At 53.9% G+C, this 25,752-nt stretch overlaps 7 protein-coding genes across 7 annotated transcripts; 4 read left to right on the top strand and 3 right to left on the bottom strand.

Annotated features, from left to right (window-relative positions):
* Nucleotides 1–1,684: 1,684 nt before the first annotated feature.
* On the top strand, nucleotides 1,685–3,961 carry PHACADRAFT_255054 (uncharacterized protein). The gene is made up of 7 exons (XM_007395091.1): nucleotides 1,685–1,831; nucleotides 1,887–1,933; nucleotides 1,996–2,211; nucleotides 2,270–2,474; nucleotides 2,592–3,001; nucleotides 3,071–3,558; nucleotides 3,645–3,961. Exons 1-7 carry the CDS (start codon nucleotides 1,768–1,770, stop codon nucleotides 3,808–3,810), a joined length of 1,596 nt encoding a protein of 531 aa, XP_007395153.1. The 5' UTR covers nucleotides 1,685–1,767; the 3' UTR covers nucleotides 3,811–3,961.
* A 1,713-nt stretch (nucleotides 3,962–5,674) lies between these two features.
* PHACADRAFT_255052 (uncharacterized protein) lies at nucleotides 5,675–6,188 on the bottom strand (the record flags this gene model as incomplete). The annotated part of the gene is made up of 1 exon (XM_007395090.1): nucleotides 5,675–6,188. A coding segment is annotated over one exon (392 nt), but the record flags the coding sequence as incomplete, so codon positions are not given.
* A 120-nt stretch (nucleotides 6,189–6,308) lies between these two features.
* PHACADRAFT_255051 (uncharacterized protein) lies at nucleotides 6,309–6,719 on the bottom strand. Its single transcript, XM_007395089.1, has one exon. The coding sequence runs from the start codon at nucleotides 6,629–6,631 to the stop codon at nucleotides 6,320–6,322; it is 312 nt and encodes a 103-aa protein (XP_007395151.1). The 5' UTR covers nucleotides 6,632–6,719; the 3' UTR covers nucleotides 6,309–6,319.
* A 1,016-nt stretch (nucleotides 6,720–7,735) lies between these two features.
* On the top strand, nucleotides 7,736–10,409 carry PHACADRAFT_160834 (uncharacterized protein; the record flags this gene model as incomplete). Its single annotated transcript, XM_007395088.1, has 20 exons — nucleotides 7,736–7,988; nucleotides 8,043–8,110; nucleotides 8,160–8,174; nucleotides 8,228–8,256; nucleotides 8,324–8,353; nucleotides 8,410–8,428; nucleotides 8,496–8,515; nucleotides 8,584–8,607; nucleotides 8,664–8,738; nucleotides 8,796–8,869; nucleotides 8,932–9,011; nucleotides 9,068–9,116; nucleotides 9,173–9,244; nucleotides 9,299–9,418; nucleotides 9,468–9,492; nucleotides 9,619–9,677; nucleotides 9,732–9,924; nucleotides 9,979–10,058; nucleotides 10,113–10,166; nucleotides 10,222–10,409. 20 exons carry the CDS (start codon nucleotides 7,736–7,738, stop codon nucleotides 10,407–10,409), a joined length of 1,527 nt encoding a protein of 508 aa, XP_007395150.1.
* Nucleotides 10,410–11,587: 1,178 nt separating this feature from the next.
* On the top strand, nucleotides 11,588–13,919 carry PHACADRAFT_208428 (uncharacterized protein). The gene is made up of 6 exons (XM_007395087.1): nucleotides 11,588–12,014; nucleotides 12,067–12,641; nucleotides 12,704–12,983; nucleotides 13,039–13,123; nucleotides 13,177–13,534; nucleotides 13,592–13,919. Exons 1-6 carry the CDS (start codon nucleotides 11,604–11,606, stop codon nucleotides 13,638–13,640), a joined length of 1,758 nt encoding a protein of 585 aa, XP_007395149.1. The 5' UTR covers nucleotides 11,588–11,603; the 3' UTR covers nucleotides 13,641–13,919.
* A 6,539-nt stretch (nucleotides 13,920–20,458) lies between these two features.
* On the bottom strand, nucleotides 20,459–22,376 carry PHACADRAFT_119699 (glycoside hydrolase family 16 protein). The gene is made up of 7 exons (XM_007395086.1): nucleotides 22,196–22,376; nucleotides 21,978–22,142; nucleotides 21,818–21,925; nucleotides 21,352–21,667; nucleotides 21,211–21,298; nucleotides 21,094–21,156; nucleotides 20,459–21,040 (listed from the first exon to the last, which is right to left on the bottom strand). Exons 1-7 carry the CDS (start codon nucleotides 22,339–22,341, stop codon nucleotides 20,952–20,954), a joined length of 975 nt encoding a protein of 324 aa, XP_007395148.1. The 5' UTR covers nucleotides 22,342–22,376; the 3' UTR covers nucleotides 20,459–20,951.
* A 2,070-nt stretch (nucleotides 22,377–24,446) lies between these two features.
* Nucleotides 24,447–24,697, top strand: PHACADRAFT_255040 (uncharacterized protein). Its single transcript, XM_007395085.1, has one exon. It carries the CDS (start codon nucleotides 24,516–24,518, stop codon nucleotides 24,672–24,674), a length of 159 nt encoding a protein of 52 aa, XP_007395147.1. The 5' UTR covers nucleotides 24,447–24,515; the 3' UTR covers nucleotides 24,675–24,697.
* Nucleotides 24,698–25,752: the final 1,055 nt, after the last annotated feature.

The following is a 25,752-nucleotide window of genomic DNA, read 5'->3' as shown; positions in this document are numbered from 1 at the left end:
CCGCTGATCCTTCCAAGAACGAGGCACCATGAATACAATTGTTCAAAGCGCACGGACGGCGCCACGCTGGCCAACGGCCAAGCGTCGCACGTTATTCAGCATGTCCCCGAACATCAACGTGTGAAACGTGATTTTACGAACGCCGCGCACTCGCACGTCAGTGTCTTCGACGGATAAGCGAACACTGCGGAGTGCGCGTTTCGCCGACGTGCTACCGTGCACCTCCCGAGAGTGTAACCCAGCCCCGGAGTGAAGTCATAGGCACACAACACCGGTACGTTATTCGTGGAAGACTGCATCACCGTAGATGACTGATCGGCGCTGCATTGGCAGCGGTCGATCAACGAGTAGAAGTCTCCTCTGTAAATCCTGCTCTTTTATGACGACACGCGCACGCGCACGGGCTCTCGGCCGACGGTCTGTCGCCCTGTCAAATTGACTGTGCTTCTCTGTCTTCGGCATACGTTTTCGGAATCCTCGACGCTTGGCGCATCGTCTGACAATGGTGATCTGCAGGGTTCGCATGCTCGGAACCGCTGTGCTTCTTTGCTACGACGTATTCCGATACGCAAGAAGCTCACGCTTCTCTAGACATGCCGTAATCTTAAGTTTCTACAAGACTTGCCGCGTTCCGCAGGGCGTCCGTATGTCGGCGGGCCCGTTCGTTCTCAGGCGAAGCAGGGATGATTAGGCTCGAAACGTCAAGCTCTCGCTGGGAGCATGCGCCTTGGAAGGCTGCGAGTTGTAGCTGGGAAAGAACGTTTTTCCACGCTGAGACCTGAGTAATTGCAGCCGCTCCCTCTGCGGACATAGCCATTTGGTCAAATTGCCTATTCGAAGTGATGAAGGTGGGCAATATGTTCTCGGCTCAACTGCCGCCTGTAAATTCAGTGCAAGGGGAAGCGGCGCAGGGTTTCTTGCCGACTAGGCAGGATCCCCTGGGTCCTAAGACCATGTTCATATACCAAAATCAACGTTTCAACGGCCGGACCGACGGTAAGAGTTCCCGGTGCCTAGCGCATCCCGCCACTACGCTCACTGGCGCAACGGAACGTTCAAGTTGGCCACCGCAGCTGTTCGGATCTGGGGCAACCTCCGTCTGTTGGCGTCAGAGCACAAGGGCGACTGCTCTGCCAGAAATAGCGATGTGCGAGAAAACGGGGATTGGATGCCAACCGCTTGTTGCTCTGATGTTTCGAAATTTGCGGGGGAGTCTGGGGCATCAAGCCTAGACTGTTGTGCATGACTGTTGGCATTGCTGCTGCCAGTGCAGTCCTGTACCGCCGCTCGTTCTTACCCTCCATGGCACAGATAGACTTTTGACACTCGAAGCCAATCATTTGTGGTGGCACGGCTGCGCCAACAAGTGTGAGACACCATCGACATGTCTCTCCCTGCCGACCTGCGCCGTGGCGGGAGGATGCGAGATGGTGTCACGGGCAGAACAATCGAGAGCGGGGCGTGCCTGGCCGGGCCGCCAGATATCGCGAGGGACCGCTCTGAGCGCCCGGGGTACCCCACATTGAGTTGGTCTGTAATTGGGCGCCTGCGGGGAAACGGGGAAGGCGAGCATGTGCTCCTCGTGCAGCGAATGGCCATCAGCCTCTATCTTTTCCTCCATCACCGCAAGACCGCGGGTACATAAAGGTCCATGGTCAGATGTACGCTCCCGCCGGGAGCCCAGATTGACTTTTCCCCGCTCTCTTCCATCTCCTTCTCGCCGTCACCAGTCCAACCGTCCTACGCAACTGTTCGGCGAAACTGAACATGGCGGCTGAGTTCGACTACGGTGCGCCCAAGCGGGGCGTCTTTCAGAACATCAGGGTTTACTGTGAGTACCTGCTCATACGCTCGTGTCGTCCATCACACACCGACTCTCTGTGCAGGGCTCGCCTTTATCGTCTACTGGGGCATCGTCCTCTTTGGCTACGACACGTGCGTCATCTTCCCCGCCGTACCTCACATTCCAGGTTCTAACCCGCATTGTCCTACCACAGCGGTGTAGGCGGAGGTGTCGTTACACAGCCCTACTTCGAGACCCACTTCGGTTATGCGGGGAACGTCCAGAAAACGAACGACGTCTCGTCCAACATCGTCTCCGTTCTCCAGGCGGGCGCGTTCTTCGGTGCCCTCGGCAGCGCCCCCGTAAGCTCGTACATTGGACGACGGTGGACCCTCCTCGTTTTCACACTCGTCTTTGCCGTCGGCGCGGTACGTCTCCCAAACACCGGCTGCTGTGTCCCTGTGCTGATAGCAAATTCCTGTCTAGATCCTCCAAACCATATCTGGGGGGTCACGCGGCCTGGGCTACATCTACGGCGGTCGTGTCGTCGCCGGTCTTGGCATAGGTGGTATCTCCGCCGTCTCGCCCGCATTCGTGTCCGAGTGCGCGCCGAAGGAGGTTCGAGGCCGTATCACTGGCCTCTTCCAGATCATGGTCGCCATCGGCGTCATGCTGAGCTACTGGATCAATCGTGAGTATTTCCCATTAAGTCCGGTCCCCTCGTGCCATCGCCTCTAGAGCTGCTCTTCTATTTCCTTGGCGTGAGCCTTGTGTCAAAAATAGGCAACTGACGTCTTTCTCCTCCCAGTTGGTATCTCGCTCCACATCACGTCCGGCCCGGCCATTTGGCGCATCCCCTTTGGCATGCAGCTTGTTCCCGCGGGCATCATGGCGTTTGGTCTCCTCACCGTCAAGGAGAGCCCGCGTTGGCTTGCACAAAAAGGCCGCCACGAAGAGGCGCTCGCGAACCTCTCCTACCTGCGCCACCTGCCCCCGAACTCTAAGGGCGAATACCACGAGTCTCTCCTGCATGAGTACGCCGAGATCGAGGCGGCCATCGAGGAGGAGCGTGTGGCGAGGGAGGGTCTCGGGCTCAAGGAGGCCTTCCTCGGCAAGGGCAACTGGATCCGGTTCGTCATCGCCATCGTGATCTTCCTCTTCCAGCAGTGGTGCGGCCAGAACAGCGTGAGCTACTACGCGCCGCAGATCTTCTCGTCCGTGAGTCATTCGGTGTTTGCTTTCGCACGCGTATGCACGTAGCTGACAATTTTTTCTATGCGCACCCAGATCGGCTTCACGGGCACGACGAACTCGCTGCTCGCGTCGGGGATCTACGGCATCGTGAAGGTCGTCGCGACCGCGATCTTCGTCTTCTTCCTCGTCGAGACGCTCGGGCGCAAGCTCTCGCTCTTCATCTCCGCGGTGGGCATGGGCGTGCTCTTCTTCATCATCGGGGCGCTGCTCAAGACGTTCCCGCCGCCCGCATCGCCGCCGCCCGGGTTCTCGCCGCCGCCGGCAAGCAAGGCGATGGCCGCGATGCTGTACATCTACGTCTGCTTCTATTCGATGGGCTGGGGCCCGCTGCCGTGGGTGTACGTCTCGGACATCTTCCCGACGCGCACGCGCCACTACGGGCTCGCGACCGCGAGCGCGTCCCAGTGGTTCTTCAACTTCATCGTCTCCAAGTGGACGCCGGACATGAAGACCGCGCTCGGCTACAAGATCTTCCTCATGTTCGCGACGATCAACATCGGCGGCATGGCCGTGTTCAGCTTGTGAGTGGGCGGGCCTTTTCTTCCCCTTCCCCCCTTTGTTCTTCGCGGAGACTGACGACGGTTGTTTTCTCTTTTCTTTCATTCAGGCTCATCCCAGAGACCAAGGGCCGCTCGCTCGAGGAGATGGACATCATATTCGGCTCCGTGAACGCCGAGAAGCGGCTCGCAGACATCGAGCAGCAGGAGCGCCAGTTCGCGCAGGTGCATCCGCTCGACGAGGGCTCTGTCAAGAGCGACATGGAGAAGGTTTGAAAAGCTTTGCCCTTTTCTTGGCAACGCCCGCCCGCTCGCCCCTCGCAACGCGCATATACTGTACACTGCATACTATTTTCCCCCGCATTGTGTTTCGCTTGCCCGATGCTGTCTACGATATGATGCACTCATGCCTGCTGTTGTATATTAGTCCGTCATGCCGTGGTCTCTCATCATTTTTTTTCTTTGGATATATGCCGTGTCTCTGTGTGCCGTGGGTGTCTTCGCCTGGGTTTTCTGTAGGACCGGCCGTTTTCGGTTGCGCTGGACGGCTGGCACGTGAAGACGATGTTTGGCTCTGTTAGGATCGCAAGCTCCTGCATTCCTTTTCGGGACCAGGTTTTTATCTGCGACCACTCCAGCTCCGCCGCCTATGCCAGCCGCACCGCCGTCTGATGGTGCATCGATGCCAACGGCTCAACACCATGTTTCTGGCTCAGCTAGTGACCTGGGTCTCAAAGCCCGCGAGCCCGCCAAGCCCGGCCCAAAAAGCCTGGCCCGAGCCAAGCCTGGCAGCGGGCCCAAGGCCGGGCTCGGAGCGTAGTCAAGCCCAAGCCCGACCCGGAAGCCTAGGCTTGGGTGCACCGGCTCTGTTACTGTTCCTTGAGTTCAGAATAAGGTGAGAGAGACCTGATGTGTACATACCAGACCTAATATGAATATTTTAGACTTGACGGTCCCCGCCGAGCACGATTGTGCATCACCGTCTAGTGTCTGCCCTAGGCGCGCGCTTGTGGACTTCGTTGCGACTCGAATTATTCCGCGAGTATACGTCTTCTGGAGGTTATAATTCTGTGAGTACATGCAGCAATGATATACTACATCCAAATACACTCCCTGTTGATAGCACCAGAATATTCATTGCATTGTGAGCAAGCCCGCGGCTTGGGCCGGGCTCAGGGCTCGGCTCGACGTCGCCACAAGCCCAAGCCCGGGCTTTGAGCCCAAGCCGGGCCCGCACATCACTAGCTCGAAAACATAGGTTGTGCATGCCGATCCAGCAAGACGCCAGTTAGTATGCGTACCGCCCTTCAGAAACCCAGTAGTCTGGCCTCATTGGCGACTCGAGGTTCGCCGTCGATAACGGCTACGTATTGTGCAATCAGCCCCTTGTTTGCAACGTGGGGGCTAATCTTGTTCGGAGCTTCACAAAGGCTGGTGCCCTCTGGACGCGGCGACAAAGCGCGAAGCTTTGTAGGCGTCCCATCTTGCGAGAGCTATAGCCCAAAATTACTATATATCTGTCATGTACCAGCTGAATACCGAGACATTGAGACTGCAGCTACGGGGCTGTAGGGCCTGGCGGCCTGGCGCCCGGAAGGGCCTGTCCCGTTGCCGCTCGCTGCTTGGCCTGCTTACATAGAGCAAGACTGCAGAGCATCACGGCTGCCATGAGGCCGCGTCCGACATATCCTTGATCTGCTGTCCCAGACTTCGGGGGTCGTACTCATCCTCGGCGGATTGTTGGCGCACGAGCCTCTGGGGCATAGAACGGCATTCAAGTTTGCGTTACCTTGACTGAGAGAGGAAGGTGAAGACCGCTATTTTAATTAAGGCATTGCGTCTGTTTGAGGGTCTCACGAAGTACCTAAGAGATCCCCTAGGGGGTGCAGATATGTCTGTCGTGTCCAAAGTGACCAATTTGCACCTGGGTGACCGAATCCGGTGGTGGAAGATGCTATGCCTCATCGAAAGATCATATTGGGGTGTACACGTTTGGCATGGACAACATTGCTGTTCATCGAGCGAGTTGCATGCGCCGAAGACATTAATGTCGTTATCCTGTATTCATCCGGCGCGGTAGAACGTGGACGATGAGTCGTATGCCGCATCATAGCCCACGCTAGCCGTTGAGCGTGTGAGTATACGCATCCTACGCTCTCTCGATCTGTACACGACCGAGAACAACCCTCCACATTTTTCCGTGCTCTTCCCCGCGAAGTTTGACTGGCATCACAATCATAGTTTCTCTCTGCGTTTACAAATCTAAGCTAGAGTACGAACGTGGTGGTTCCGTTTTTTACTTTGTCTCAGCGGGGGATGCTTCGATGCTTTCTTCAGTCCGATCTGTTCCCACTGACGAGCCTGGGTGGGATACCAGACTAGATACACCTCTAATCTCTTCCTTGCTGCAGCAACAAACGTCTCCGGTATCCAACTCTCCTGACGAATGCTGTTGCCGCGGCGGATAGCTATCGGAAGCAGCTGTGCCAAGTCTGCTGCATCAGTATAGTGTTTCACCCGGAGGTAGAACTTCGAAGCAAGGAGGTGATCCTCCCATGCTTGCAGTTTGAGAAGAATAAGGGGAATTAGGGGCATAACGGGCAGCTCATCGATGCGCAGTACGCTAGCGGTGGGCACAGCAGGTATGTTCATGATGCCGGGCATGAGAATGTCGACTTTGCAGGAGTGAAAGGTGGAGCCGTAAGGTCCCCTAAGCTTGTACCAGAGAACCTGTACCACAGAAACATATAGATCTCATAGGTGCGTGATGGACGGGGCATATACCTTATAGGTCGCGCCCGGCGTACGCCCGGGAACGGTGTAGAATCGAGAGCCCGCGCGATCTGCTAGCATCCTTTTCAGGGACTCCTGATCGTGAGCCGAGCTCATAACAACGAGGTCCACGTCCTGTTGACTGTTCAGTACTGGGACGGCAGAGGGCTACGATGAACAGCACATTGGGATCGCGCTCATTGCCGAACAGAGTGCAGCCTACGCCGCCGACCAGACAGCAGGACAGGCCATACGATGCAAAGATAGAGATCGCAGAGCGAGCAGCCTCGAGAACTTCCGCTTTAGTAGGCGAATAGTACAACATGAGTGGTACCACTCTGGCGAGACACGGAGACGAGACTGGGGCGAAAGCCTCCGCAGAGGAAGGTCCCAGCAAGTACGTGGGGGTATGTAGAATCCCAGGGTATCCGTATCCTTATTTATCTGACCCCTGGGTGGTTCCAGAAGCAAGAGAATCAGTGGAGGCCGCAAACCTCCGCCACCTTCATGGTAGCCTGATGTGCATATGAGCTTGATACGGACGAAGACGAGCCCGTCAAGCTTCCGCAGTTCCGCAGATAATCGCGAAAAAGGTAAGGACCCGCAATGCACAAAAAGCTAATAGATATACATATTACTCACATGCTTACCTCCCTCTTGTAATGTCTCAAATGAGCGCAAGTACTAGTTCTTGCTCAAGCCGGGCTTGGGCTTGAAGTAGCGCCCGATTAAATAACAATAAACATGCCCACGTGGCTGCCGGAGTACGCGTCTAAACTTTGGCTCAAAACTCGTCCATTCCTTTCACTGCTGTAAACAGCTGAATGAAAAGCTTCTACGAATCTCTTATGCCATCCAATAACATGCTTAACTACTCATGAGTACATACTCACCAGGTTTTTCTGTGAGTATGTAATTGTGTGAAAGTTTTCGCGGTGATGATGTTGACAATACGTGGCATACAGCTCGCGTAAAATGCCGGTCATGGGGCTTGTACACATTGATGGCCGTGCAATACACCCTGGTGTCTTGCATTCGTGCCTCTCGGCAATGTGAAGGCACTACGGCCCCGATGGACTGCTCACAAGCGGCCCCGTAACTGTGCGTATTCTTGGTTGCCGAAACCGATGCAACGGGCCTTTCACACGTCGTCTGCGACGATTTGCACCCATCTATGCATATGCGGGGCAATGGCTCGCAAGACGGGGCGAACGCAAGATACGGTCGTGGAACTTCTCTCACACCATCAGCGCCTCGCGCGTCCCCATCATCCTGCGATAGCTGCATCAGCATTGGGATGCGGCACATGGTCCGAGGGTGTGGTACACGCCATCTCACGAATGTATAAAGAGTGGAGCTTCGCGGTATTCCAGGTCTGTCTGCGTGCATTCCTGCCTCCCTTCTCGCTCATCGTGAAGTCTTGGCCAATATGACAGGAAGCCCAAACCCGTCCGGCAAAGTTAGCCTCGACGAGAAGAAGGAGGCACGGGAAGAGGCTGTCGAGACCGTATCCTCTCGTGGCAGCGCCCATGAACTCGAATTCGGGGGCGACAATAAGCTGCCGCCGCCGCCGAAGCTCACTCCGGAGCAGGAGGCGAAGCTCTACCGCAAAGTCGATTTGTGGCTTATGCCCATTTTGACTATCATGTATCTGTTCTCGTTCCTCGACCGAGGAAATATTGGTGCGCTTCATCTGCTTTGAAGGCAGATGCCACTCTTACTTGGCGGTTGTACAGGCAATGCAAAGCTCCAGGGCTTGACATCCCAACTGCACCTGACCGGCAACAAGTACAACATTGCCCTGGTAAGCTCTCGATTTGGATAAGTCGAACACGGATCTCACTCTTCTATAGACCATGTACTTCATTGTGAGTTCCTATTCCACGACTGACAGGTCGTCGTTCTCACGTGGGCGCCGCAGCCCTACTGTATCTTTGAATGTCCAGCCAAGTAAGCGACCCCTCATACTGAATACTGGAGGTTGGTCTGCTGAGCGTTTCTTCTCACATACTGACAGTTTGGTATTGAAAAAGTTCCGCCCATCAAGGTACGCCGCACGGAACTTCTTGGTTGCCTCTTCTGATCTCCGTTGACCCCGTGTAGATGGCTTCCGGGTATCACAGTGCGTTGACAGCGCCTCAGAATTTTCGACGAAAATTGACTGAAAAGCGGGCGAACCGTGATTATAGATCGTATGGGGTATAATCGTGTATGTACCGCATGACAAGTCTTCGGCGCTGCATACCGTTAACCGCGTGTTTTCTCTTTTCGTGCCAGAACACTCATGGGCCTAGACCGAACGTGTGTTCAATTTTCTGTTCGAGCTCGGCTCAGCTTATGCGGAACTCTCTCTGCAGCTATGCCAACCTTGTTGGGACCCGTATCGCCCTTGGAATTGCAGAGGCGGGTCTGTTCCCCGGCGTTGTCTACTAGTGCGTACTGCCGCCCATGTCGGGAGAATGGTTTTTGAGGCTCGCGTATCACCACAGCCTGTCAATATGGTACCCTAGGCACATGCTCCAATGGCGCATCGGGATCTTCTACGGAGGTGCTACGGTCGCTGGTGCGTCTTACCTGCTCATCCTGATAAGGCCAGGTAAATGTTGATAATGCTCTCTTGAACAGGTGCATTCTCCGGTCTTCTCGCCTTCGGCATATCGTTCATGAGTGGTACTGATGGAATGCTCGGCTGGTCTTGGATCTTTGTGCGTTAATGCACGCTGCTACGTGTGCATCTACTAATTGGTGTGTCCCCTACCAGATCATCGAGGGTATCGCCACTGTATGCGTTGGCATTATCTCGCTTTTTAGTCAGTGCTCTTCCCTGACTATATCAAGACCTGCGCAAAGCTAATACCCTCTTCAGTCCTGGTCGACTTCCCAGATACCGCCAAGTTCTTGACGCCCGAGGAGAAAGCGTACATCATCTGGAAGAAGAGTGAGTATTCGTGGGATTTGAGGATACCTAATTCCTTACGTGATATCTTCGCAGAGTATGACAACTCCTCGGTCGGCGAAGAAGAGCACTTTGCGTTGCGCCATGTCTGGGCCGCTCTCAAGGACTGGCAAATCTGGCTGCAAATTTTGGTGTACATGTCGATCATCGGACCGCGTATGTCACTTGTAATTTCGTCGTCCATCGCTGATACCGTGCCGCGCAGTCTACGGCATCTCCCTCTTCTTACCGTACGTGCCCATCAGTTCACACGTTATGCGTAGCTGACGTTTCTTTTTTGCTTCAGTTCCATCATCAACGGGTTTGTTTCATCTAAGGACAGCAGCCAAAAATACCAGTGCTAACTTCCCTTTCAGCTTCGGGTTCGACACGGCGATCAGCCAGCTGCTCACTGTGCCACCATATGTCTTTGCGAGTACGTCCCCGCCATTCTACAAACGTAGACAGTCTCTCATTCTGCTGTCTTTAGCTATAGTCCTGCTCATTTTTGCCGTTTGGTCCGACCGTATCAAGATGCGCTACCCTTTCATCCTCGCCGGCCTCTTCATGTGCCTCATTGGGTTCTCCATCAACCTCTCGCATGCGCCAATCGGTGTCAAGTACTTTGGCACATTCTTCTGCGTGGCAGGGTCGTACGCTGCGTTCCCGGGTGTCGTCGCCTGGTGAGTCACGCTGTCCATGAAAGGAGAAGTGCAGCTAATAAGTCCGTTGCGCAGGCTCGGCAATAACCTGGCTGGGCAGTACAAGCGTGGCGTCGGGATGGCGCTGCACATCGGTATCGGGAACTTCGCTGGCGGTAAGTACACCGCGCACGATTTCGCAGCCCGCCTGTTGACGAAACATTACCCAGCAATCGCATCAAACATTTACCGCGAGCAAGACGCTCCTCGTTACATCCTCGGACGTGAGTGACGCTGCTTCCTCCCCTCGCCCCGGGCACTAACCCGCTCCGCTCCCAGACGCGCTCGAGCTCATGTTCGTCGGCATCGGCTTCGTGTCGCTCCCGATCGTCGTTTTCCTCTACAAGCGCATCAACGCGCAGCGGGACAGGCTGCAGAAGGAGATGGAGGAGAAGGGCATCAAGCTGACGCCGGAGGAGCTGCGCGAGATGGGCGACCGCGCGCCAGACTTCCGGTACACTCTGTAGACGCTGGCTGCGCGCATGGCTCGCGCCGCTGCATGCAACGACCTTTTCACGAGCTCTGTATTTTAGCGATGTCTACCCAAAGGGCCTTTGTGCTCATCCCACAAGACTGGCTTCTGCTCTCTGAGGAATGGTACGCTTAAAGGGTGGGCCGTCCCGGGACATATTCCTTAGCGCCACTCCTCTTGTTCCTTCGGCAGATGGGGACGAAGCAGTTTGCTCAAGCTATGAATTATGGTACTGTAAATCTGACGTGTCCCATCGGTGGGTTATAAACATATGATCGCAAGCGCCGTTATCACACAGAGAAGCATCAACTCTTTCTTTTCCAAAAAGGAAATTCAAGAGTGCAGAGTGAGGGAAGTACTGCACCCGCGGGTGCATTACCCCTTGCCCTGGGTGCACTTCTCCGGCGATGATGCTACTCGTAAAAAATGCGAGTGACTGCTGCTATAACTATGGAATAAATGCTAAGCGAGTAGGCCTGTCTTTGGTATGCTCTCGCAAATTTGGGCGGCATCTAAAGCGCTGATTCCGCTGAGTCTCTGGCTCTATCTGCGACGGTGGAGTTGAAGATAGATAAAATGTGCACACCGAAGTTTCTAGAGAAGCAATTGCGTGTTTCTTCAGTAGCTGTAGCCTCCACGACTTCACGGCCACAGCTTACAAAGTTGCGGACATAGCTGTTAAGCCTGCCGATGATCATCGGCCACGAGTGTTGAGCGGCCCCACTCGCTGTCCCAAGGTTCAGACGTGAGTCAGCAAACGAAAGTTCCCGCCTGGGGTTCCTGGTTAGTAACACAAGCGTTGCATTGACTCCGCCTTGTCAGTCCCTCGAGTTGCTGGGCGCTTCTTTACGTCAGCCACGGCAGCCTGTACGTTTATGGCAGGTGTGCCCATATCCGGCCGCAGGCGTCTCACACGAGCCCACAACCCCCGGCCTGGGCGGAGAGCAGCGCAGACGGCCACCGCGTGGAAATGCCGAACTCATTTTGGATTGGCTGAGGACAGCGTCTTACCGTGCTCAGTCAGCAGAGTCCTTGCGCAAGCCATCGAAACTCGGACGCGACACAACGACTCATCTGCGCTTTGCTTACCGAGATCCATGTTGCCCTCATTTTTCAAAACCTATAAAAACAGTTGAAAGACAAAGGTCAGTCCCCATCGTCTCCCTCGTACTCTCACTCACACTTCTAAATGGCCCCTGCATTGATACGTGACGCTTTCATAGGCGACGTCCTCTATCATGTATCGGGTCACCGTCTCTTCCAGCATCCAGAGGACCGCTCGGGCTTCACCATCCCTACGCCACCAAGATCTGTCAAAAGCACTGCGAGCAGGTCATCTTCTCATTCGAACCTCGATACATTCACTGTCATCGAACGCCCTGACGACGAAGAATCCCGGTTACCTCGCGTCGACTCTGACCAGGTAACAATAACTGTGCCAGAGGCATCAGAAGAGCAGAGGACAATGCAGTGGAAGGCTCCGGAGGTCGAAGAAGGCGATCTCGCGAAGGAAAAGGAAAAATCGTCGGTGATGCAAGAAATCGCCGAGTCCCGCATTGTAGAGTGGTACGGACCAAACGATTCAGAGAACCCTCAGAATGTATGTTCTGCCCTCTTTGTGCCTGTTCTCCTATTTCTGACGCACGCCCCAGTGGTCGCTCGCCAAGAAATCCTTCGTCACCTTCCAGGTCTGCCTGCTCACCTTCAGCGTGTACATCGGCTCCGCGATCTACTCTCCAGGCATCGACGAGATTGCCGCCCAGTTTGGCGTCTCGCCCGTCGCCGCGACGCTCGGCCTCACGCTCTTCGTCGTCGGTTACGGCATCGGCCCGATGTTCCTCAGCCCGCTCTCGGAGCTGCCACAGATCGGGCGCACGACGGTCTACATCCTCTCGCTCGCGCTCTTCGTCGTGCTCCAGGTGCCGACGGCGCTCGCGAAGAACCTCGGCGCGCTGCTCCCCCTGCGCTTCGTCGCCGGCTTCGCGGGCTCGCCCGCACTCGCGACCGGCGGCGCGAGCCTCAGCGACGTGTGGGCACCCGAACACCGCGCCGTCGTCATCGGCCTCTGGAGCGTCGCGGGCATCAGCGGGCCCGTGCTCGGGCCACTGCTCGGCGGCTTCGCGACGCAGGGCGAGGACTGGACGTGGACGATCTGGATCTTGCTCTGGATGAGCGGCGCGACGCTCGTCTTCCTGACGCTCTTTTTCCCGGAGACGTCGGCCTCGGCGTGAGTGCCCGTGATGCTGTCTGAGTTCAGAGCAAGTGGAACTGATCGTGGCGTGTTTGTAGATTGCTGTACCGCCGTGCGGCACGCCTTCGCCGCGTCACCGAAGACAGTCGGCTCAAGTCTGAGGGCGAGATCGAGGTGGAGCACATGACGGTCGGCGACATCGCGATGATGCATCTCGTGCGGCCGTTCATCCTGATGTTCGTTGAGCCGATCGTCGCCTTCTGGAACATCTACATTGCCCTCGTCTATGGCATCCTCTACATCTTCATCGAGTCGTTCAGGGTTGTCTTTGTAGAGAAACATGGCTTCAATCTTGGGGAGAATGGACTGGCGTTCCTCGTAAGTGTTTCGTCGCACGAAGCGCAATGTAACCAGCTCACGGAACCTTTCGCAGGGCATATTCGCCGGCACGATCATTACATTCGCCTTCTTCGCCCCTTACGCTCTCAGGGTCCTGAAGCCCAAGTTCGTCGACAACAGTACGCACCCAACCCTACCCTTCTATGCCCAAACCTTACTGACCGTCCCGCAGCCTTCGTCCCAGAGATGCGCCTGCCCATCGCCTTCGTCGGCTCGGTGCTGCTCCCCATATCCATGTTCTGGTTCGGCTGGACGAGCTCCGCAAGCGTGCACTGGATCGTGCCGATCATCGCCTCCGCGTTCTTCTCCGCGGGGACGTACATGCTCTTCCAGGCGGGCCTGAACTACCTCGCGGACTGCTACCCGCGCTACGTCGCGTCGGTGCTCGCGGGGAACGACTTCTTCCGGTCGATGGTCGGCGCCGCGTTCCCGCTCTTCAGCACCGCGTTCTTCCATAACCTCGGCGTCGGCCCCGCGTGCAGCATCCTCGGCGGCGTCGCGGTGCTGATGCTGCCGATCCCGTGGATATTGTGAGTGGCGGCGTGGATTCTGTGTTAGGGCGTGCGTTGCTGACATGGCTTTTGTAGGCATCGCTATGGCGCGCGCATTCGCTCGTGGAGCAAGTACGCCAACTAGATATCTCTGACGATGGCAAGATGCATTGTATTAATTTAACTTTCGTGCACCTGCCACTGCACTCTACAAAACTCTCGTATCACGACCTACATGACTCACGCGCTATATTCACATAGACACCACTGTATCGATACTGAAGTCACCGCACTTACTAGACTTACTTATACCGGTTTTTATGTCCTTAGGGACTCGTAGCTGTACAAAATTATACCATGCGATAGAGCATAATAATAGACTAGACTTTGTGTTTTCGGCTCCAGAATCAAGTAAGATTTGTGGCTACTGTGATTTGTGGCTCGAAGAGTGCTCACCGACGAGCAAAGCGGTCAAGTGTTGAGATACCTTTGATTGGACATTTGCCTTGAGGATCAAGCTTGGGGCACGTCTTGAGTGTCTTTGGTGCCTCAAATAAGACCAGCTGTCTTGTATGACGGTAGGAGCTTCCGTGGTCATCTGAATACGAAGCATTGGATGATATAATGACGCAGTACTACACCGAGGTGCGAAAGTAAATAAACGTCCGCATTTCCCGTGATGTTTTCGTTGTGTCCCAATAAATTAAACCTGGTAGAAGAATCAGTCACTGCCCCTTCCGCCTACAAGTCTCAATAACGTTTCCAAAGTGTAGTACCTTGTATACAGAGTAGAGACATGAACAAATGATCTGAAGACCGTGAGCTAGACATACGGGATGTTCCAAGAAAACATATGAAGGTGTCACAAGAGATGTCCTGGCGACCGGACGTAGGGCGAAGTTCGCTGGCAAGAGCTCAACACGTCGCTTATTGCCATCTTATTGATTATGGCCTGTGATCGAAGGAAGCACCGTACACCAGTGGAGATCGGGAGTTCGATGCCCTGAATATCTACGGTTCCAACACCGGATGATCGTGCAGGTTGTGCCTGAGCAGCACGGCACGTAACCCGCGGTTTCCAAGGGCTCGCCTTCAGGGCTGAAAAGTGTTTCAATAGTGATGCAGGCCTCCGAAAGGCAGGTCTGAGCGTTGGCTATGCCAACGGCGAGGGCGAGGGCGGCGAACAAGCATTCCAGTTGCGAGCCGAATGAGCAGGCTTTCTATGCGCAGCATGCTGCTCTCGTGGCAGTTTCACGTTTAGCACTCAAGAATCGAGCGGCGGGACCGCCACCTGTCACTGCTGGGCAACTCGCCACTTACGGAGCTATAGCTTAAGCGCACATTTAAGGCATCTGAAGGCCTTTTGGTGGGGTACTAAGCGTACTCGCAAGGACGCTATTGAGCTGGGAACGGCGAGAATATTCTAGTTCTGCTGGGTCGCTGCCACGCCACATTGCAGGAATAGCGCATTTTCTCGACGCCTCTCGCTTAATCCTCGCTAGCGTGCAGGATACTGAGGCCTTGAAGGTCGCTAAGAATGGCCCAGTCGTCCGGCAGTTGACTGTTGTGAGTTAGATCAGGCCGAGGATTTGGAAGTCAGGGAGGAGACAGATGGTAAAATATCCCTTAAATTTTAACATCCACAGGGCCTGCCGGCCCTGCTCTTGTTCGTCCATTGCAGAGTACTATATTTTGAGCAATTCCACAAGGCTCACACACATTTGCCTCACTGCATACAATTTAATGATTGGCTGCTGCACAGAGGAGCTGAGATTGAACGCTACGCCTGAGAGCAATACAGGAAGACATCTTTTGGATGTACCCACCATTATTTACGCCCAGATAGCTACCCGGATAATCAATCGCTTGGACAGCGGCCTCCTGCCTTACAGATACAAGGAGTTGGGACATCTTACTACTACCATAAGACCTCGAATATAACAGCCAAAGGGTATCCATTCTCGATACTTGTTCGCATATATTCGTACAATCCCCATCTTCATCGAAGTCAAATATCAGAGTAGCTGACCCTTCGGTTGCTGCTCACGCTCAGGCTGGGACAGTGCACGACTGAAAATGGAGTAAGTCAGCAATCTAACGGTGTGGCGTCATGAGAGAAAGCCGTACCCCGACATCAACGCCGAGAATGTCGCCCACAAGGGGGAGACTGACCCCAGTCGTAACTATGCCCGTACAGTCGGTGCCAGTGTTGCACTCGATGACATCCACGGTCGTATCGAGTAGCGTGACAGAGACGCAGGCTGGGGTGCATGTAGTTTGAGCGTTGGCTATACCGGCGACGAGGGCGGTGAGGGTAGCGATGAGTCGGAGCGTGGGGGGCTGCATCTAAAGAGCACAGGGCGATCAGTCAGTACTGCGTGTAATAAAGAAGCGAGACGGCGGGGCGCACTGTAGAGGATAGCGAAGTAGAGAGAAGGGACTGCGACACGAATGTGCTACAGTACGTTGAGGGCTGTCTGTCCAGCTTTTATATGCGTAGGTAGTCTCCCTAACACTAAAAATCGATCGTTTATTCTGCTCTGTGAGGAAAAGAGGCACAACGGCACGCACCGCCATACTAATTGAGCAGGTCCCATGTGACAGCATGTCACCCTGTGGCAGTACTTCCCATATCTAGCGTGGAAAACCTGAGCAAAGCTGGCACCTGTCAGTTGAACAGCTCACCAAGGTATCATAGTCGCACGACCGAGACGGCTGGTCAGGAGTCAGACCTCCGATAATTTTGGTGGTACCTCTACAGTATAGCTTCATTACGCGCTACTGCACCTTAAAGCCTTGCTGGGATGTCTTAAGTATCCTCGTGAGGACGCTAGTGAGCGCGGCCGCAATGTGAAATAGCTCTGGTCGAGTAGTAACTCACGTTGGTGCCTCACCGAGCCGACTGTCAATTACGCTTCCACTAAAAAAAGCTTATACCTTCAAATGTGAGATCTCAGGGTACACGGCGGGCTGCGGATAAATGTACTATACCGCCGGGACTGCCAGGTGTTCCTATGGATCACGTTAGGGCACCGGGCAAGATAGCGCGGACAGCTTCGATGGACACCTAGAGATTGCTTAAGCACCACACGGTTCTTTGTTGTCCTGGGTAAGATGTGCGGTGCATGTGATTTGGAACATAGTGGTTATTGCTTTCGCAAGTTCGAAGTTGGCGTAACTACCTCAGGCGTACGTTGTTACGTCTGTCATTCCATATCTCATCATCTTCTAACTTATTCAAATTTGGATAGTTCTGCGAGAGGAAGCATCAGGAGAAGCAGGAGAGTGTCGTTGCGCCGTACCAGAAAGGTACTGGACAAACGGGTGCTGTACCATATGCAACACGGCACAAAATTTAGCTCGGGCAGACAAAATTTGAAAATATCTGGATGGGACCCTCCTCATCCTCAGTGCCGTATATAGCGCTATCTGGGGTTAGATAAAGCGAGATGTTTGAGTTAAACTGGCAGATATAATTATCAGTGCCACATACGCTGGTACTCGCATCCGGACTTCCTCTTTGCATCCGTGCTTGGCCAGGCAACAATAAGGTCACAAATTGCAGCAACCCGGTCCGCAAAATCTTGTACGAATCGATTGTAGACAAGGGATAATGAACATTTTCATCTGTGCCTCGTGATATATTCACCGAGCGGCAGATCAGCTGAGAACTGCACAACACTGGTCACAACGCCACCAGAGATGCGGCGATGGAGACCACTAAGCACACATGCACTATTATTATTGTCAGCGGCCTATATAATGAATAGCGGGATGCGGCTTACAGTTAGGCCAAGTGCAGAGATAGTGATGCCGCAGCCCAGTCAATTACTGATTTTTTTGGAATAAAATTATCAGAACGCTTTGTCCATATTTCGCTATAGAGTTTTGTTGATTTTTGGGGCTATGAGAGTCGAGGGAACAAATGAGAATTTTCTGGTTTATGTCGCAAACCATGCATGTACATGCAGTGCGCACGGCAATGAGAGTGCTGCGCGATCTTCTCCCTGTGCAGATGTCGGGTTCTCAGTCATAATCAGCAGCGACAAGGCCTAAGTCTCGAATATCACCCAAATTCTGAGTCGAATGAATTGGCGCCCCGGTCCACACGAATCCAGCAACTGAAAATCACAGTCAACACCTGCTCTACAAGTTCTGGGAGATCCGTATCGTAGTAGCCACATCTGAAGGGCGAGCATGGCCGCGGCAACGACAGAGACCGTGCACCCCCAGTCGCTCCAAAAATCGCTGGCGAAGAACACAGCCTTGAGACGCGGCGCGAGCGCCATGCGTATGCGCCGAGCGCGGCGTTAGGCGGAGCTCACGCACAGCGTCCGGCATGCCTCATTACTCGTATCCCCCGCCCACTGCGAAGCCCTGCACGACAACCGCGCCGCCGTCTCTGAGAAACGACGACAAGAAGACATCTGCCACGTGCGGCGTCAGCGGCGGGCGGCCCACGAGGGGCGAGCGGTGCACTAAGGGGCGGCCTTAGAGCTGCTCTGCTGGCGCGTCGGGCGATAGAGAGACCGCGCACTCGAAGGAAAACTCACCTTTGTTGACTTCGCGTTCGGAACGAAGGGGTATGCCAAGGGGAACAGGGCACGACGCCCGCAAGGGTGACGACTGGAACGGCGAGCACCCTCCTGGCTCAGCCGATGGTACGCGCTCCCATCCGCCCTTCCCGAGTATGGAATTGCAGCTCTTGGAGTATGAGCAGGGCTTGTCAGTCGCTGACAGCGGCGCTTGCCCATCCCACGCAGCCCGCGTCCTTGTTTGGATTGTATTTCTAGAGTCTGAGGGCGATTAGTCAAATCAAACTTGGGAACATGAGAACATGTGGGGGACGTACGTATACTCCACCATCTCACGTTCCAAGGCGCACATCGTTGCGTCGGACATGGACAGCGGCTGTCTGACTTGCTGCTGGGAATGCGGTCAGCACTAATTTGTCATCAGACTAGACGCCGATGCATTTCAAACAGAACATTCGAGCTAAGCTTAAAGCTTAAAGCTTCAGCAAACTTCGGCCCGTCATCTCCCATGTGCTCTTGATTGAGGATTGAGATTATGCACATGTAAAGTTGTATATGTTTTCACCAATGTATGCACAAAAATACCAAGGCAATTTACGTGCGGAAAGCTGAGAACGTGATGGTACCGCGGGGTGAAATACGCCTGGATCCGTTATCTTTGTAGCGATCGTCATTGCACGCAGCGTGGGACAGGAAATACCTCACATAATTAGACTCTAAAGGTCGTCGAATCGGATTCTACTTTATTACTTCGGCACCACATGTAACGCTACCTAGGGTTGGATGGGACGGAGAATTTTGAGCTAAACTGGCAGATGTCGCAAATTTACACCATGTACACTGGCATTTGGCTGCGGCTTCGAACTGTTCCTGTGTCTAGTTAGTTGCTCGAAAATAAGACCGTAGACTGCAGTAAACGACCTACGATATTCCGTGCACAGACCGACACCCAAATCATCGGATATTTATCCGTACCTAATCAGCTGAGACCTGAACAGAACAAGTCATGGTATCACCAGAGAAGCGGCAGGTGGAGGCTGCTCGGCATCCCAGTGCCATGGTCTTTGTCAACAGTCCGTACCCGAGTAGCGAAACCGGCTCACCACCATGTATTTTAGGAATAGTGAGCAAAATAATGTTCATGCATGCTGCAGTTTGCATCAGCCATCCCACGCAAGCGGCCGGCATGTAAGTAAGCGTTCCCTTCGCGTAGATGCAGTAGAGAACGACGCCTATGGCGCATCATCAATGACGGGAACTGAGTTGGCGGATGTGAGCTGAGTCGCCGCTGACGACGATGAAGAAGGCTTACTATGCCCAATGACCTGTGTGCGGCGCTACGTCTCCAGACTTTGTCTGTTGCTCAGCTTTCGAGATTATTCATATCCGCTGCAGATCGTGCCTAATAAGGGCCAGCATTGGACGTCAAGTATGGTGCGCTGCCGACATTGCTTAGCGCGGCCAGGGTTGCCGTGAAACATACGTGCGTGTCGTGCGCACAGCGATTGGGGTGCCTCAGAGCCTAATAATTGTTTGTATATCGGGTTCTCAGTTACCTGAACTTGCACACAAATTTGGCAATTGGAAGGCTGCAGTCAATACTCGCCCTACAAGCTTTGCAAAATTCGTATCAATAGCCTACCCGGAGGGTAAGCACGACCGCAGCAACGGCAGCGACCGTGCTCTCCCAGCCGCTCCAAGAGTCATTGACAAAGAACATAACCTCAAAGCGCGCAGTCGCGGTACACGATGCTGGGTGCAGCGTCGGGCGGCGCACGGGCGGGGGCTAGAAGCATGTGTCCTACGTTTCATGCAGGATGTCCAAAATCTGGCTACTTTCGGGTGTCCATAGAATCGAAGATGGGAGACTCCGCAGGTCAAGTTGTGAAAGTCAAATGGGATGAGTTACCCACGGTCAGAAAAGTGAATTGATCATTAAGAGTCAGAATGATCAGATTAGATAATCAGGCGCTTTTCAATTGGCGCTTATTGGATGTTTACCCACGGTCAATTGACGAATTAGAACGATCGGATTAGATAAGCAAGCACATTTTCCTGATGTGGCAGCTTAACGCTTATTGTATATTGCCTTTTTTTGCCGAATGTGTAGTTTCTTGTATCTTACTCACATGCCGACTCCTTTGCTATTGCAAAATTGCACCCATTATATACCCATATCCGCAGAGATTCACTGGATAGATACTGCTAATAGTAGCTAACACATCGATACAGACCCCAGGTCAGTACTTACTCAGCATTGCGCTGGCTCAGTTCGGCCTGAAAGCCGTGCATTGGAGGACTCACGTTCCCACGTCCTGCTCGAGCCGCCGAGCTGAACCCTAGGCTATGTCAATCTGACCCAACTTGATTGATCAGGCTACATTCAACAGACGAAAACTGCGTAAGTGAACATACGAAAGAGCATTCATTGAGTATCTGGATACTCATACTCAATATGTAGACTTATTATATGAAGATCGTGACGCGAGCGATGCCAACAAGCACAGTGAGCGCTTTATCGAAGACGCAAACCTTGCTGATCAGTCGATTACTGATAGTTGCATCTTGCCGGATTGCCCTTGTGCTCCCATGCTAAGTCACCCTGCTTGCTCCTCAAATCTTCCTCTTCTGCCACTCCGCAATCTTCGCTTGTCTTTTCACTACGTTGCAGCCTTCAAGTTTGCGACGTCTTTGGGTACGTTCACGCGGACTCGGACGTCGCCTGCTGCAGCGTTTCCACTGCTCGTTGAGTAGATGTACCATCGTCTTGCAACGGCAAGTGCAATTACCTCACTGGCGGAGGCCGGGACTAACGATAGTTGATCGCGACCAAAGGCACGCCCACTGCTGATGCAGATACTATTCCAGGTTAGTGTTATTCAGCGCTGAGACAAGGCTTCAAAGAGCTCGCTCCGGTTTCACTAGCAGCTATCACCGTTCTCATACACACGTACAGCTGCGATTTCCCAGTACGCGTCCACGAATGCGGCAGGATTGTTGTTAACGAGGTCTGTCCTGTGCTTTCAGCACCTTCACATGTATCGCGGAAGACCAGTTACGCACCAACACAGTCCCCCGGACAGCCCGCATTTGAGTAGACCGAGGGGCTGCCCGCCCAATCGCCACCTGTAAATGCTGTATGAGCAGCCGCGTCACCACAACAGGGCAGGGAGCACCTACAGAAAGTCAGGCCGATGACGATATTATTGGCGTCGAATTGCGAGCCGATGTCGCATTCGGTGTTGGGGAAGAACGCAGTCGGCGTGCCCTAGCAAAGCCATTCAGCCTTTGACGCGTCACAAGTGCACGGTAAGAACGCACCCAGTTGTCGGTGTCAATGAGTATTGCGCCGCTTGAGACGTCGGAGGGCGTGACTTCGTTGCGTGGGAAGAACCACACCTTGACGAAGTCGTTCGTGCGCTCCATGGCGTACCTCCCGCCGCCAATGGCGTTCAAGGGTGGACCGTAGCTGGTCGTTGTCGGGGACTGTACACCGCAACCAGAGCTGCCGTCGGTTTTGTCATCGCAGTTGAGGCCCGTCGCCTTGCCGGTCTCGGCGCGGCTGGCGGGCATGGAGCAGTTCATGTCCGTGTGCAGAGTCATCGTGTTTGGAGTCACATCGTTAACGCCCTCGATCCTACAAAACGAAGCAAGTCAGAAGTTAGGACAGGGAGGTCTCGAGTAATTCTGAGAAACTCACTGAATTATACGACAAGGCGGATATGGGAGAGAAGGTTACGGCAGATTTCAATTACCGAACCATCGAGTAACGGTATCATGAGCAGACAGGAAACTCACGATATCGATTTTGCCACCATTAGGCCAGCTACTTGCATCAGTCTCCCGAAAAGCGGGCCACGTCGAACAGCCCTGTGGCATGTGGCGGACATCAAGGCTGTTATACGGATTAGAAGTACAGACACGGGTCAGATATGATGTGTATTCACATGGCAACATGTGTTGTGTAATTCTTCACGCTTTGAATACGCACGCTATCTCGACCTAGACCGTTTGGATCGAGCACGGTGGTGTCATCCGCTCTCAGGATGAGGGTGTCGTCCGATGCGAACGTCAAGTTCTTGGCGAGGGCAGTTGCTTCATCAACGTAGTTCCTGCGGAGTGATTCAGCGTGCCACCTCCACGGACAGCGATTATCGAGACTTACACTCTGCCGTGAGTGGGGTCGGAGATGACTTGGTGCCGCCACGCTGTGAGGAAGGCGGCGCCAACGTAGCTGTCGCTGAGGGTGTAAGTGGCTGCGAGAGCTCGGGAGACACATGAAGCGAGGATAACAAAGCTTGTCGCGCGCATGGCTATGAAGTTCTGAGGAGACTGAGAGTGTCGGGAGCGAGAGCTAACCGCTGCGCCCTGCCTTTAGCGCCCCGCACTTATACTTCTCGGCGATCATCATATCGCTCGCTAACCGTGAGGCAGCATCAATTGATGTCCCGAAGGCACTAGCAAGCATGTTCGCAAGCAGGGCAACCAGGTTGCATGCGAGTACGTTCCACGAGAAGTCCAGAATCGGGCCAAAAGCCCGCCAAGCGACTCGGATGTGCGGACTCGCAGAGCGACACTCACGCATAGCGAGCGGCCACGCCGTTTCCTGCCGCGAATATTTCGGTGAGAGTGAGCTGAGTGATACGTGCCACGGCTAGCGACGTACGCCGTATGGCAGCCTCCGAGGACGCGTATCCGTGTTCGGTTCATATCATGCTTGAAGATCAACGGAAACGATAACGTGGGGCCGGCAGTAGCAGGGGGGCATCATCGCTTAGCGCTGAAAACAGCCTCGGTGGATGCAAGCGTCTAGTCACGTTCAAACTCCAGGACCTCTAGAAGCGCGGTGCACGTTCCACCGACGGCAAGCCGCACTCTATGCTACCCTCTTGCCGTCTCTTCCTGGTGTCAGCAATACATGTCTATCAATGTTCATTTCTTGTAATCATTCAGCTCGAGAAGAAGAATATTGCCTTTTGAATCTATCATGACTTCAAAGAGCAAGTGCATTGTGTGAACTTTGAAACTTATGGCAAAGCGGCAAGGCCATCGGGCTCAGACAGACTGTCAAATCAAACAACTCTTATTCACTGGAACAGCATCGAAACACACAAGGCTGTTGCAAAAACTCCTGATAGCAGCACAGTTGAAGAAGTTAGCAAGGAGCTGGTGGTAAAACAAGGGAAGAGAGAGTCGACCATAGTGAGAGAACCAAAGCGGAAGACCGCACGTCCGGAGCAGATAACGCACTTATCTAATCCATTTGCGCGTTGTATCTTATCAAAGTCTCGGGGTCTCAGGCGCTTGACAACGAGGTTGTTTTCAGCGCTTGGGAGGGATGCTGTTTCGGATGCGCCGATGGCTGGAATTTAGCACAGACGAAACTGAGAAGTGAGGATCTGCGAGCAGCATTCTCTCCACATCAGGTCTCTTTCCAAGCAGTTAACTTGCGACGGCCTGAGTGCACTCGGGTAAAAGCCGCGTAGCGATGTGTGAGCCCGGCTTGGGCTCGGCTTGTGGCGACGTCGAGCCGAGCCCTGCCAGTGAGCCCAACCTAGGCCGTGGGCTTAAGCCCGGACTTGCCCACAGATACGATAATGCCGTCAAAAGTGAGTCTATTTGGATATAGTAGGTTACTACTGCATGTACTTACCGGATTATGGCCTCCAGAAGGCTGCATATAACCGTGAAACAAGTCAAGTCGTAACGAGGTTCCGAGCGGACGCCAGGTGGTGACGCACAAGCGTACTCTGTGGCCACCGTTGAGTCTAGGATACCGATATTTCCTCCGTTATGTACATATCAAGTGGCCCTTGCCTTATTCTGGACCCAGGAACAGCAACAGAGTCGGTGCACCCGAGCCTAGGCTTCCGGGCCGGGCTCAGGCCTGGCTTCACCATAAACCTGACCTCGAGCCCGCTGCCAGGGTCGAGCTTTTTGGGTCCGGGGCTTTGAGCACCGGGCCGGGGTTGAAATACCCCGATCTTACTGAGACGCCCTAAAATAACACCACCAAAAGCAATTCATTCGCGACACTCGTTCACATATACCCGTACACGGTACAATTTACATCCTCCGTCGAAGTCGCATATCAGAGTCGCCAGTTCTTGAGTAGCCATTTAGCACGCCTAGAACGGAACATGTCAGCAATTTGATGGTATGGCGTTGAAAGAGATGGCGCACCCCAACACTGAACGTGACGACGCCAAGGAGGTTGTTGGAAATTACGTTGGTGCAGCCGGCGGGGCACGCTGCGCCGAGAGCAAAATTTTCCAAACCTAACAAATCGATGTCACCGCAGAGAGTGCACTGAGCGTTGGCGATGCCGACAGCGAGAGCGAGGCTGATGATGAATGTGGAAAGCTGCATCTGAACGACAGGACAGACAGTCAGTGGTGTGTCCAGTAAAAGGTACGATGAGGAGCGCACTGTAGCGGATAGCGAAGTAGAAAGAAGAAGCTGTAACACGATTGTGCTGCTGGAGTATGTTGAAGGATGTCTGCCCCCCTTATATAGGTGTAGACCGTCCTCCAACATCCAAAAGCGTCCACCCAGTCTGCTCTGTTAGGAAGATAGACACCGCCGTACCGAACGAGTATGGCTCCCGTGTGCAACATACCGCCCTGTGGCACCTCCACCTCTAGTACGCGGACCCTTGAGTAAAACTGACACCTGTCAGTTAAACGACTCACAAGGCGATAGCTAAAGCACGCACTAGAGCCTCTTATGTCATTGTTGTGAGGTCCTGGGCGTACCCACAAGGACGCTAGCGAGTACGGCATGGCAAAACGGTTCCAGTTGAGTCGGAGGAGCTTTGACGATGGTGGGTACGGCAGAGTGTTAGACCTCCAGAACAATGGAACTGTCCCGGCGAGCCACCTAAACATGCTGTGTGCGCAATTACACAGGTGTCATGGAATGAGTTCTGGGGAACTGCGGCCGCTGGCGGTGCGCGCGGGATCACGTCCTGCGCTCAAACAAATGGAATTTGATCAGTGAAGGGGTGGGGCTGGGAAAAAGACCTGCACATTCGTTTTCTGAGGCCCGAGGTGCCCCCTGAAACATTCAGGTAAGATATCATCATTTATGTTAGCCACAACCGCCATCCGGCGAGATTTGAGGACGCTGAAGCACGTCCTGAATGGCACTGCGAGGTGGTAAGCTGTACATTCACCACATATTTCACGGGGTTGCACCAGTGTCTTGCTCGACAACGTGGCTCCATTTGTCGGAGTGGCGAAATGAACGTGTGGCGAGCGTTGAGGCCTGAGGCAGCGGTTACCATATGCGGAACGTTGAATTATATAATGGCGTAGTAGTAGCTCACGTTAGTGCCTTATCGACTGTCAGTTATACTTTCATGAAAGAAGCTTATAGGACAGAGGGGTACCTTGTTCGCTTCTCGGTGATCCCTTCAGGATGCACGGCGGATTGCTATTGGATGCACCATCTCGCGAGGGTTGCTAAACGTTCCTATGGATCGTATCGAGGCACCGGGAAAGATGAATGAGATGGCTTTGATGACTACCAAGAAATCGCTTAAACGCGACACGGTTTTGTGTTGACCCGCATGCGACATTCGATAAACCTCGTCTGGAGTACGAAGTGGTTATCATTCTCACCTATTTTGGTGCAACTGTGTGGCGTACCTGCGTATGTGGTCACGTCTCTGCCAGATTCTGACTTATCCAAGTCTGTTCCTGGTTAGTTCTGCCAGAGGAA

The sequence above is a fragment of the Phanerochaete carnosa genome (assembly GCF_000300595.1).
Source record: "Phanerochaete carnosa HHB-10118-sp unplaced genomic scaffold PHACAscaffold_4, whole genome shotgun sequence".
Taxonomy (NCBI): Eukaryota; Fungi; Basidiomycota; class Agaricomycetes; order Polyporales; family Phanerochaetaceae; genus Phanerochaete; species Phanerochaete carnosa.
This window is presented reverse-complemented; position numbering and strand designations above follow the sequence as displayed.

What these genes read in the sequence shown, in the direction of transcription:
- PHACADRAFT_255054 (XM_007395091.1), top strand. Translation starts at nt 1,768, where the DNA reads ATGGCGGCTGAGTTCGACTACGGTGCGCCCAAGCGGGGCGTCTTTCAG. An exon ending in TCAGAACATCAGGGTTTACT is followed by an intron (nt 1,832 to 1,886) that starts GTGAGTACCTGC and finishes CTCTCTGTGCAG; the next exon opens with GGCTCGCCTTTATCGTCTAC. An exon ending in GGCATGGCCGTGTTCAGCTT is followed by an intron (nt 3,559 to 3,644) that starts GTGAGTGGGCGG and finishes TCTTTCATTCAG; the next exon opens with GCTCATCCCAGAGACCAAGG.
- PHACADRAFT_255040 (XM_007395085.1), top strand. Translation starts at nt 24,516, where the DNA reads ATGTTGAAGGATGTCTGCCCCCCTTATATAGGTGTAGACCGTCCTCCA.
- PHACADRAFT_255051 (XM_007395089.1), bottom strand. Translation starts at nt 6,631, where the DNA reads ATGTTGTACTATTCGCCTACTAAAGCGGAAGTTCTCGAGGCTGCTCGC.
- PHACADRAFT_208428 (XM_007395087.1), top strand. Translation starts at nt 11,604, where the DNA reads ATGGCCCCTGCATTGATACGTGACGCTTTCATAGGCGACGTCCTCTAT. An exon ending in CCGGAGACGTCGGCCTCGGC is followed by an intron (nt 12,642 to 12,703) that starts GTGAGTGCCCGT and finishes GCGTGTTTGTAG; the next exon opens with ATTGCTGTACCGCCGTGCGG. An exon ending in GCCCAAGTTCGTCGACAACA is followed by an intron (nt 13,124 to 13,176) that starts GTACGCACCCAA and finishes ACCGTCCCGCAG; the next exon opens with CCTTCGTCCCAGAGATGCGC.
- PHACADRAFT_119699 (XM_007395086.1), bottom strand. Translation starts at nt 22,341, where the DNA reads ATGCGCGCGACAAGCTTTGTTATCCTCGCTTCATGTGTCTCCCGAGCT. An exon ending in GACCCCACTCACGGCAGAGT is followed by an intron (nt 22,143 to 22,195) that starts GTAAGTCTCGAT and finishes ATCACTCCGCAG; the next exon opens with GAACTACGTTGATGAAGCAA. An exon ending in CGTCATCGGCCTGACTTTCT is followed by an intron (nt 21,157 to 21,210) that starts GTAGGTGCTCCC and finishes CAGCATTTACAG; the next exon opens with GTGGCGATTGGGCGGGCAGC.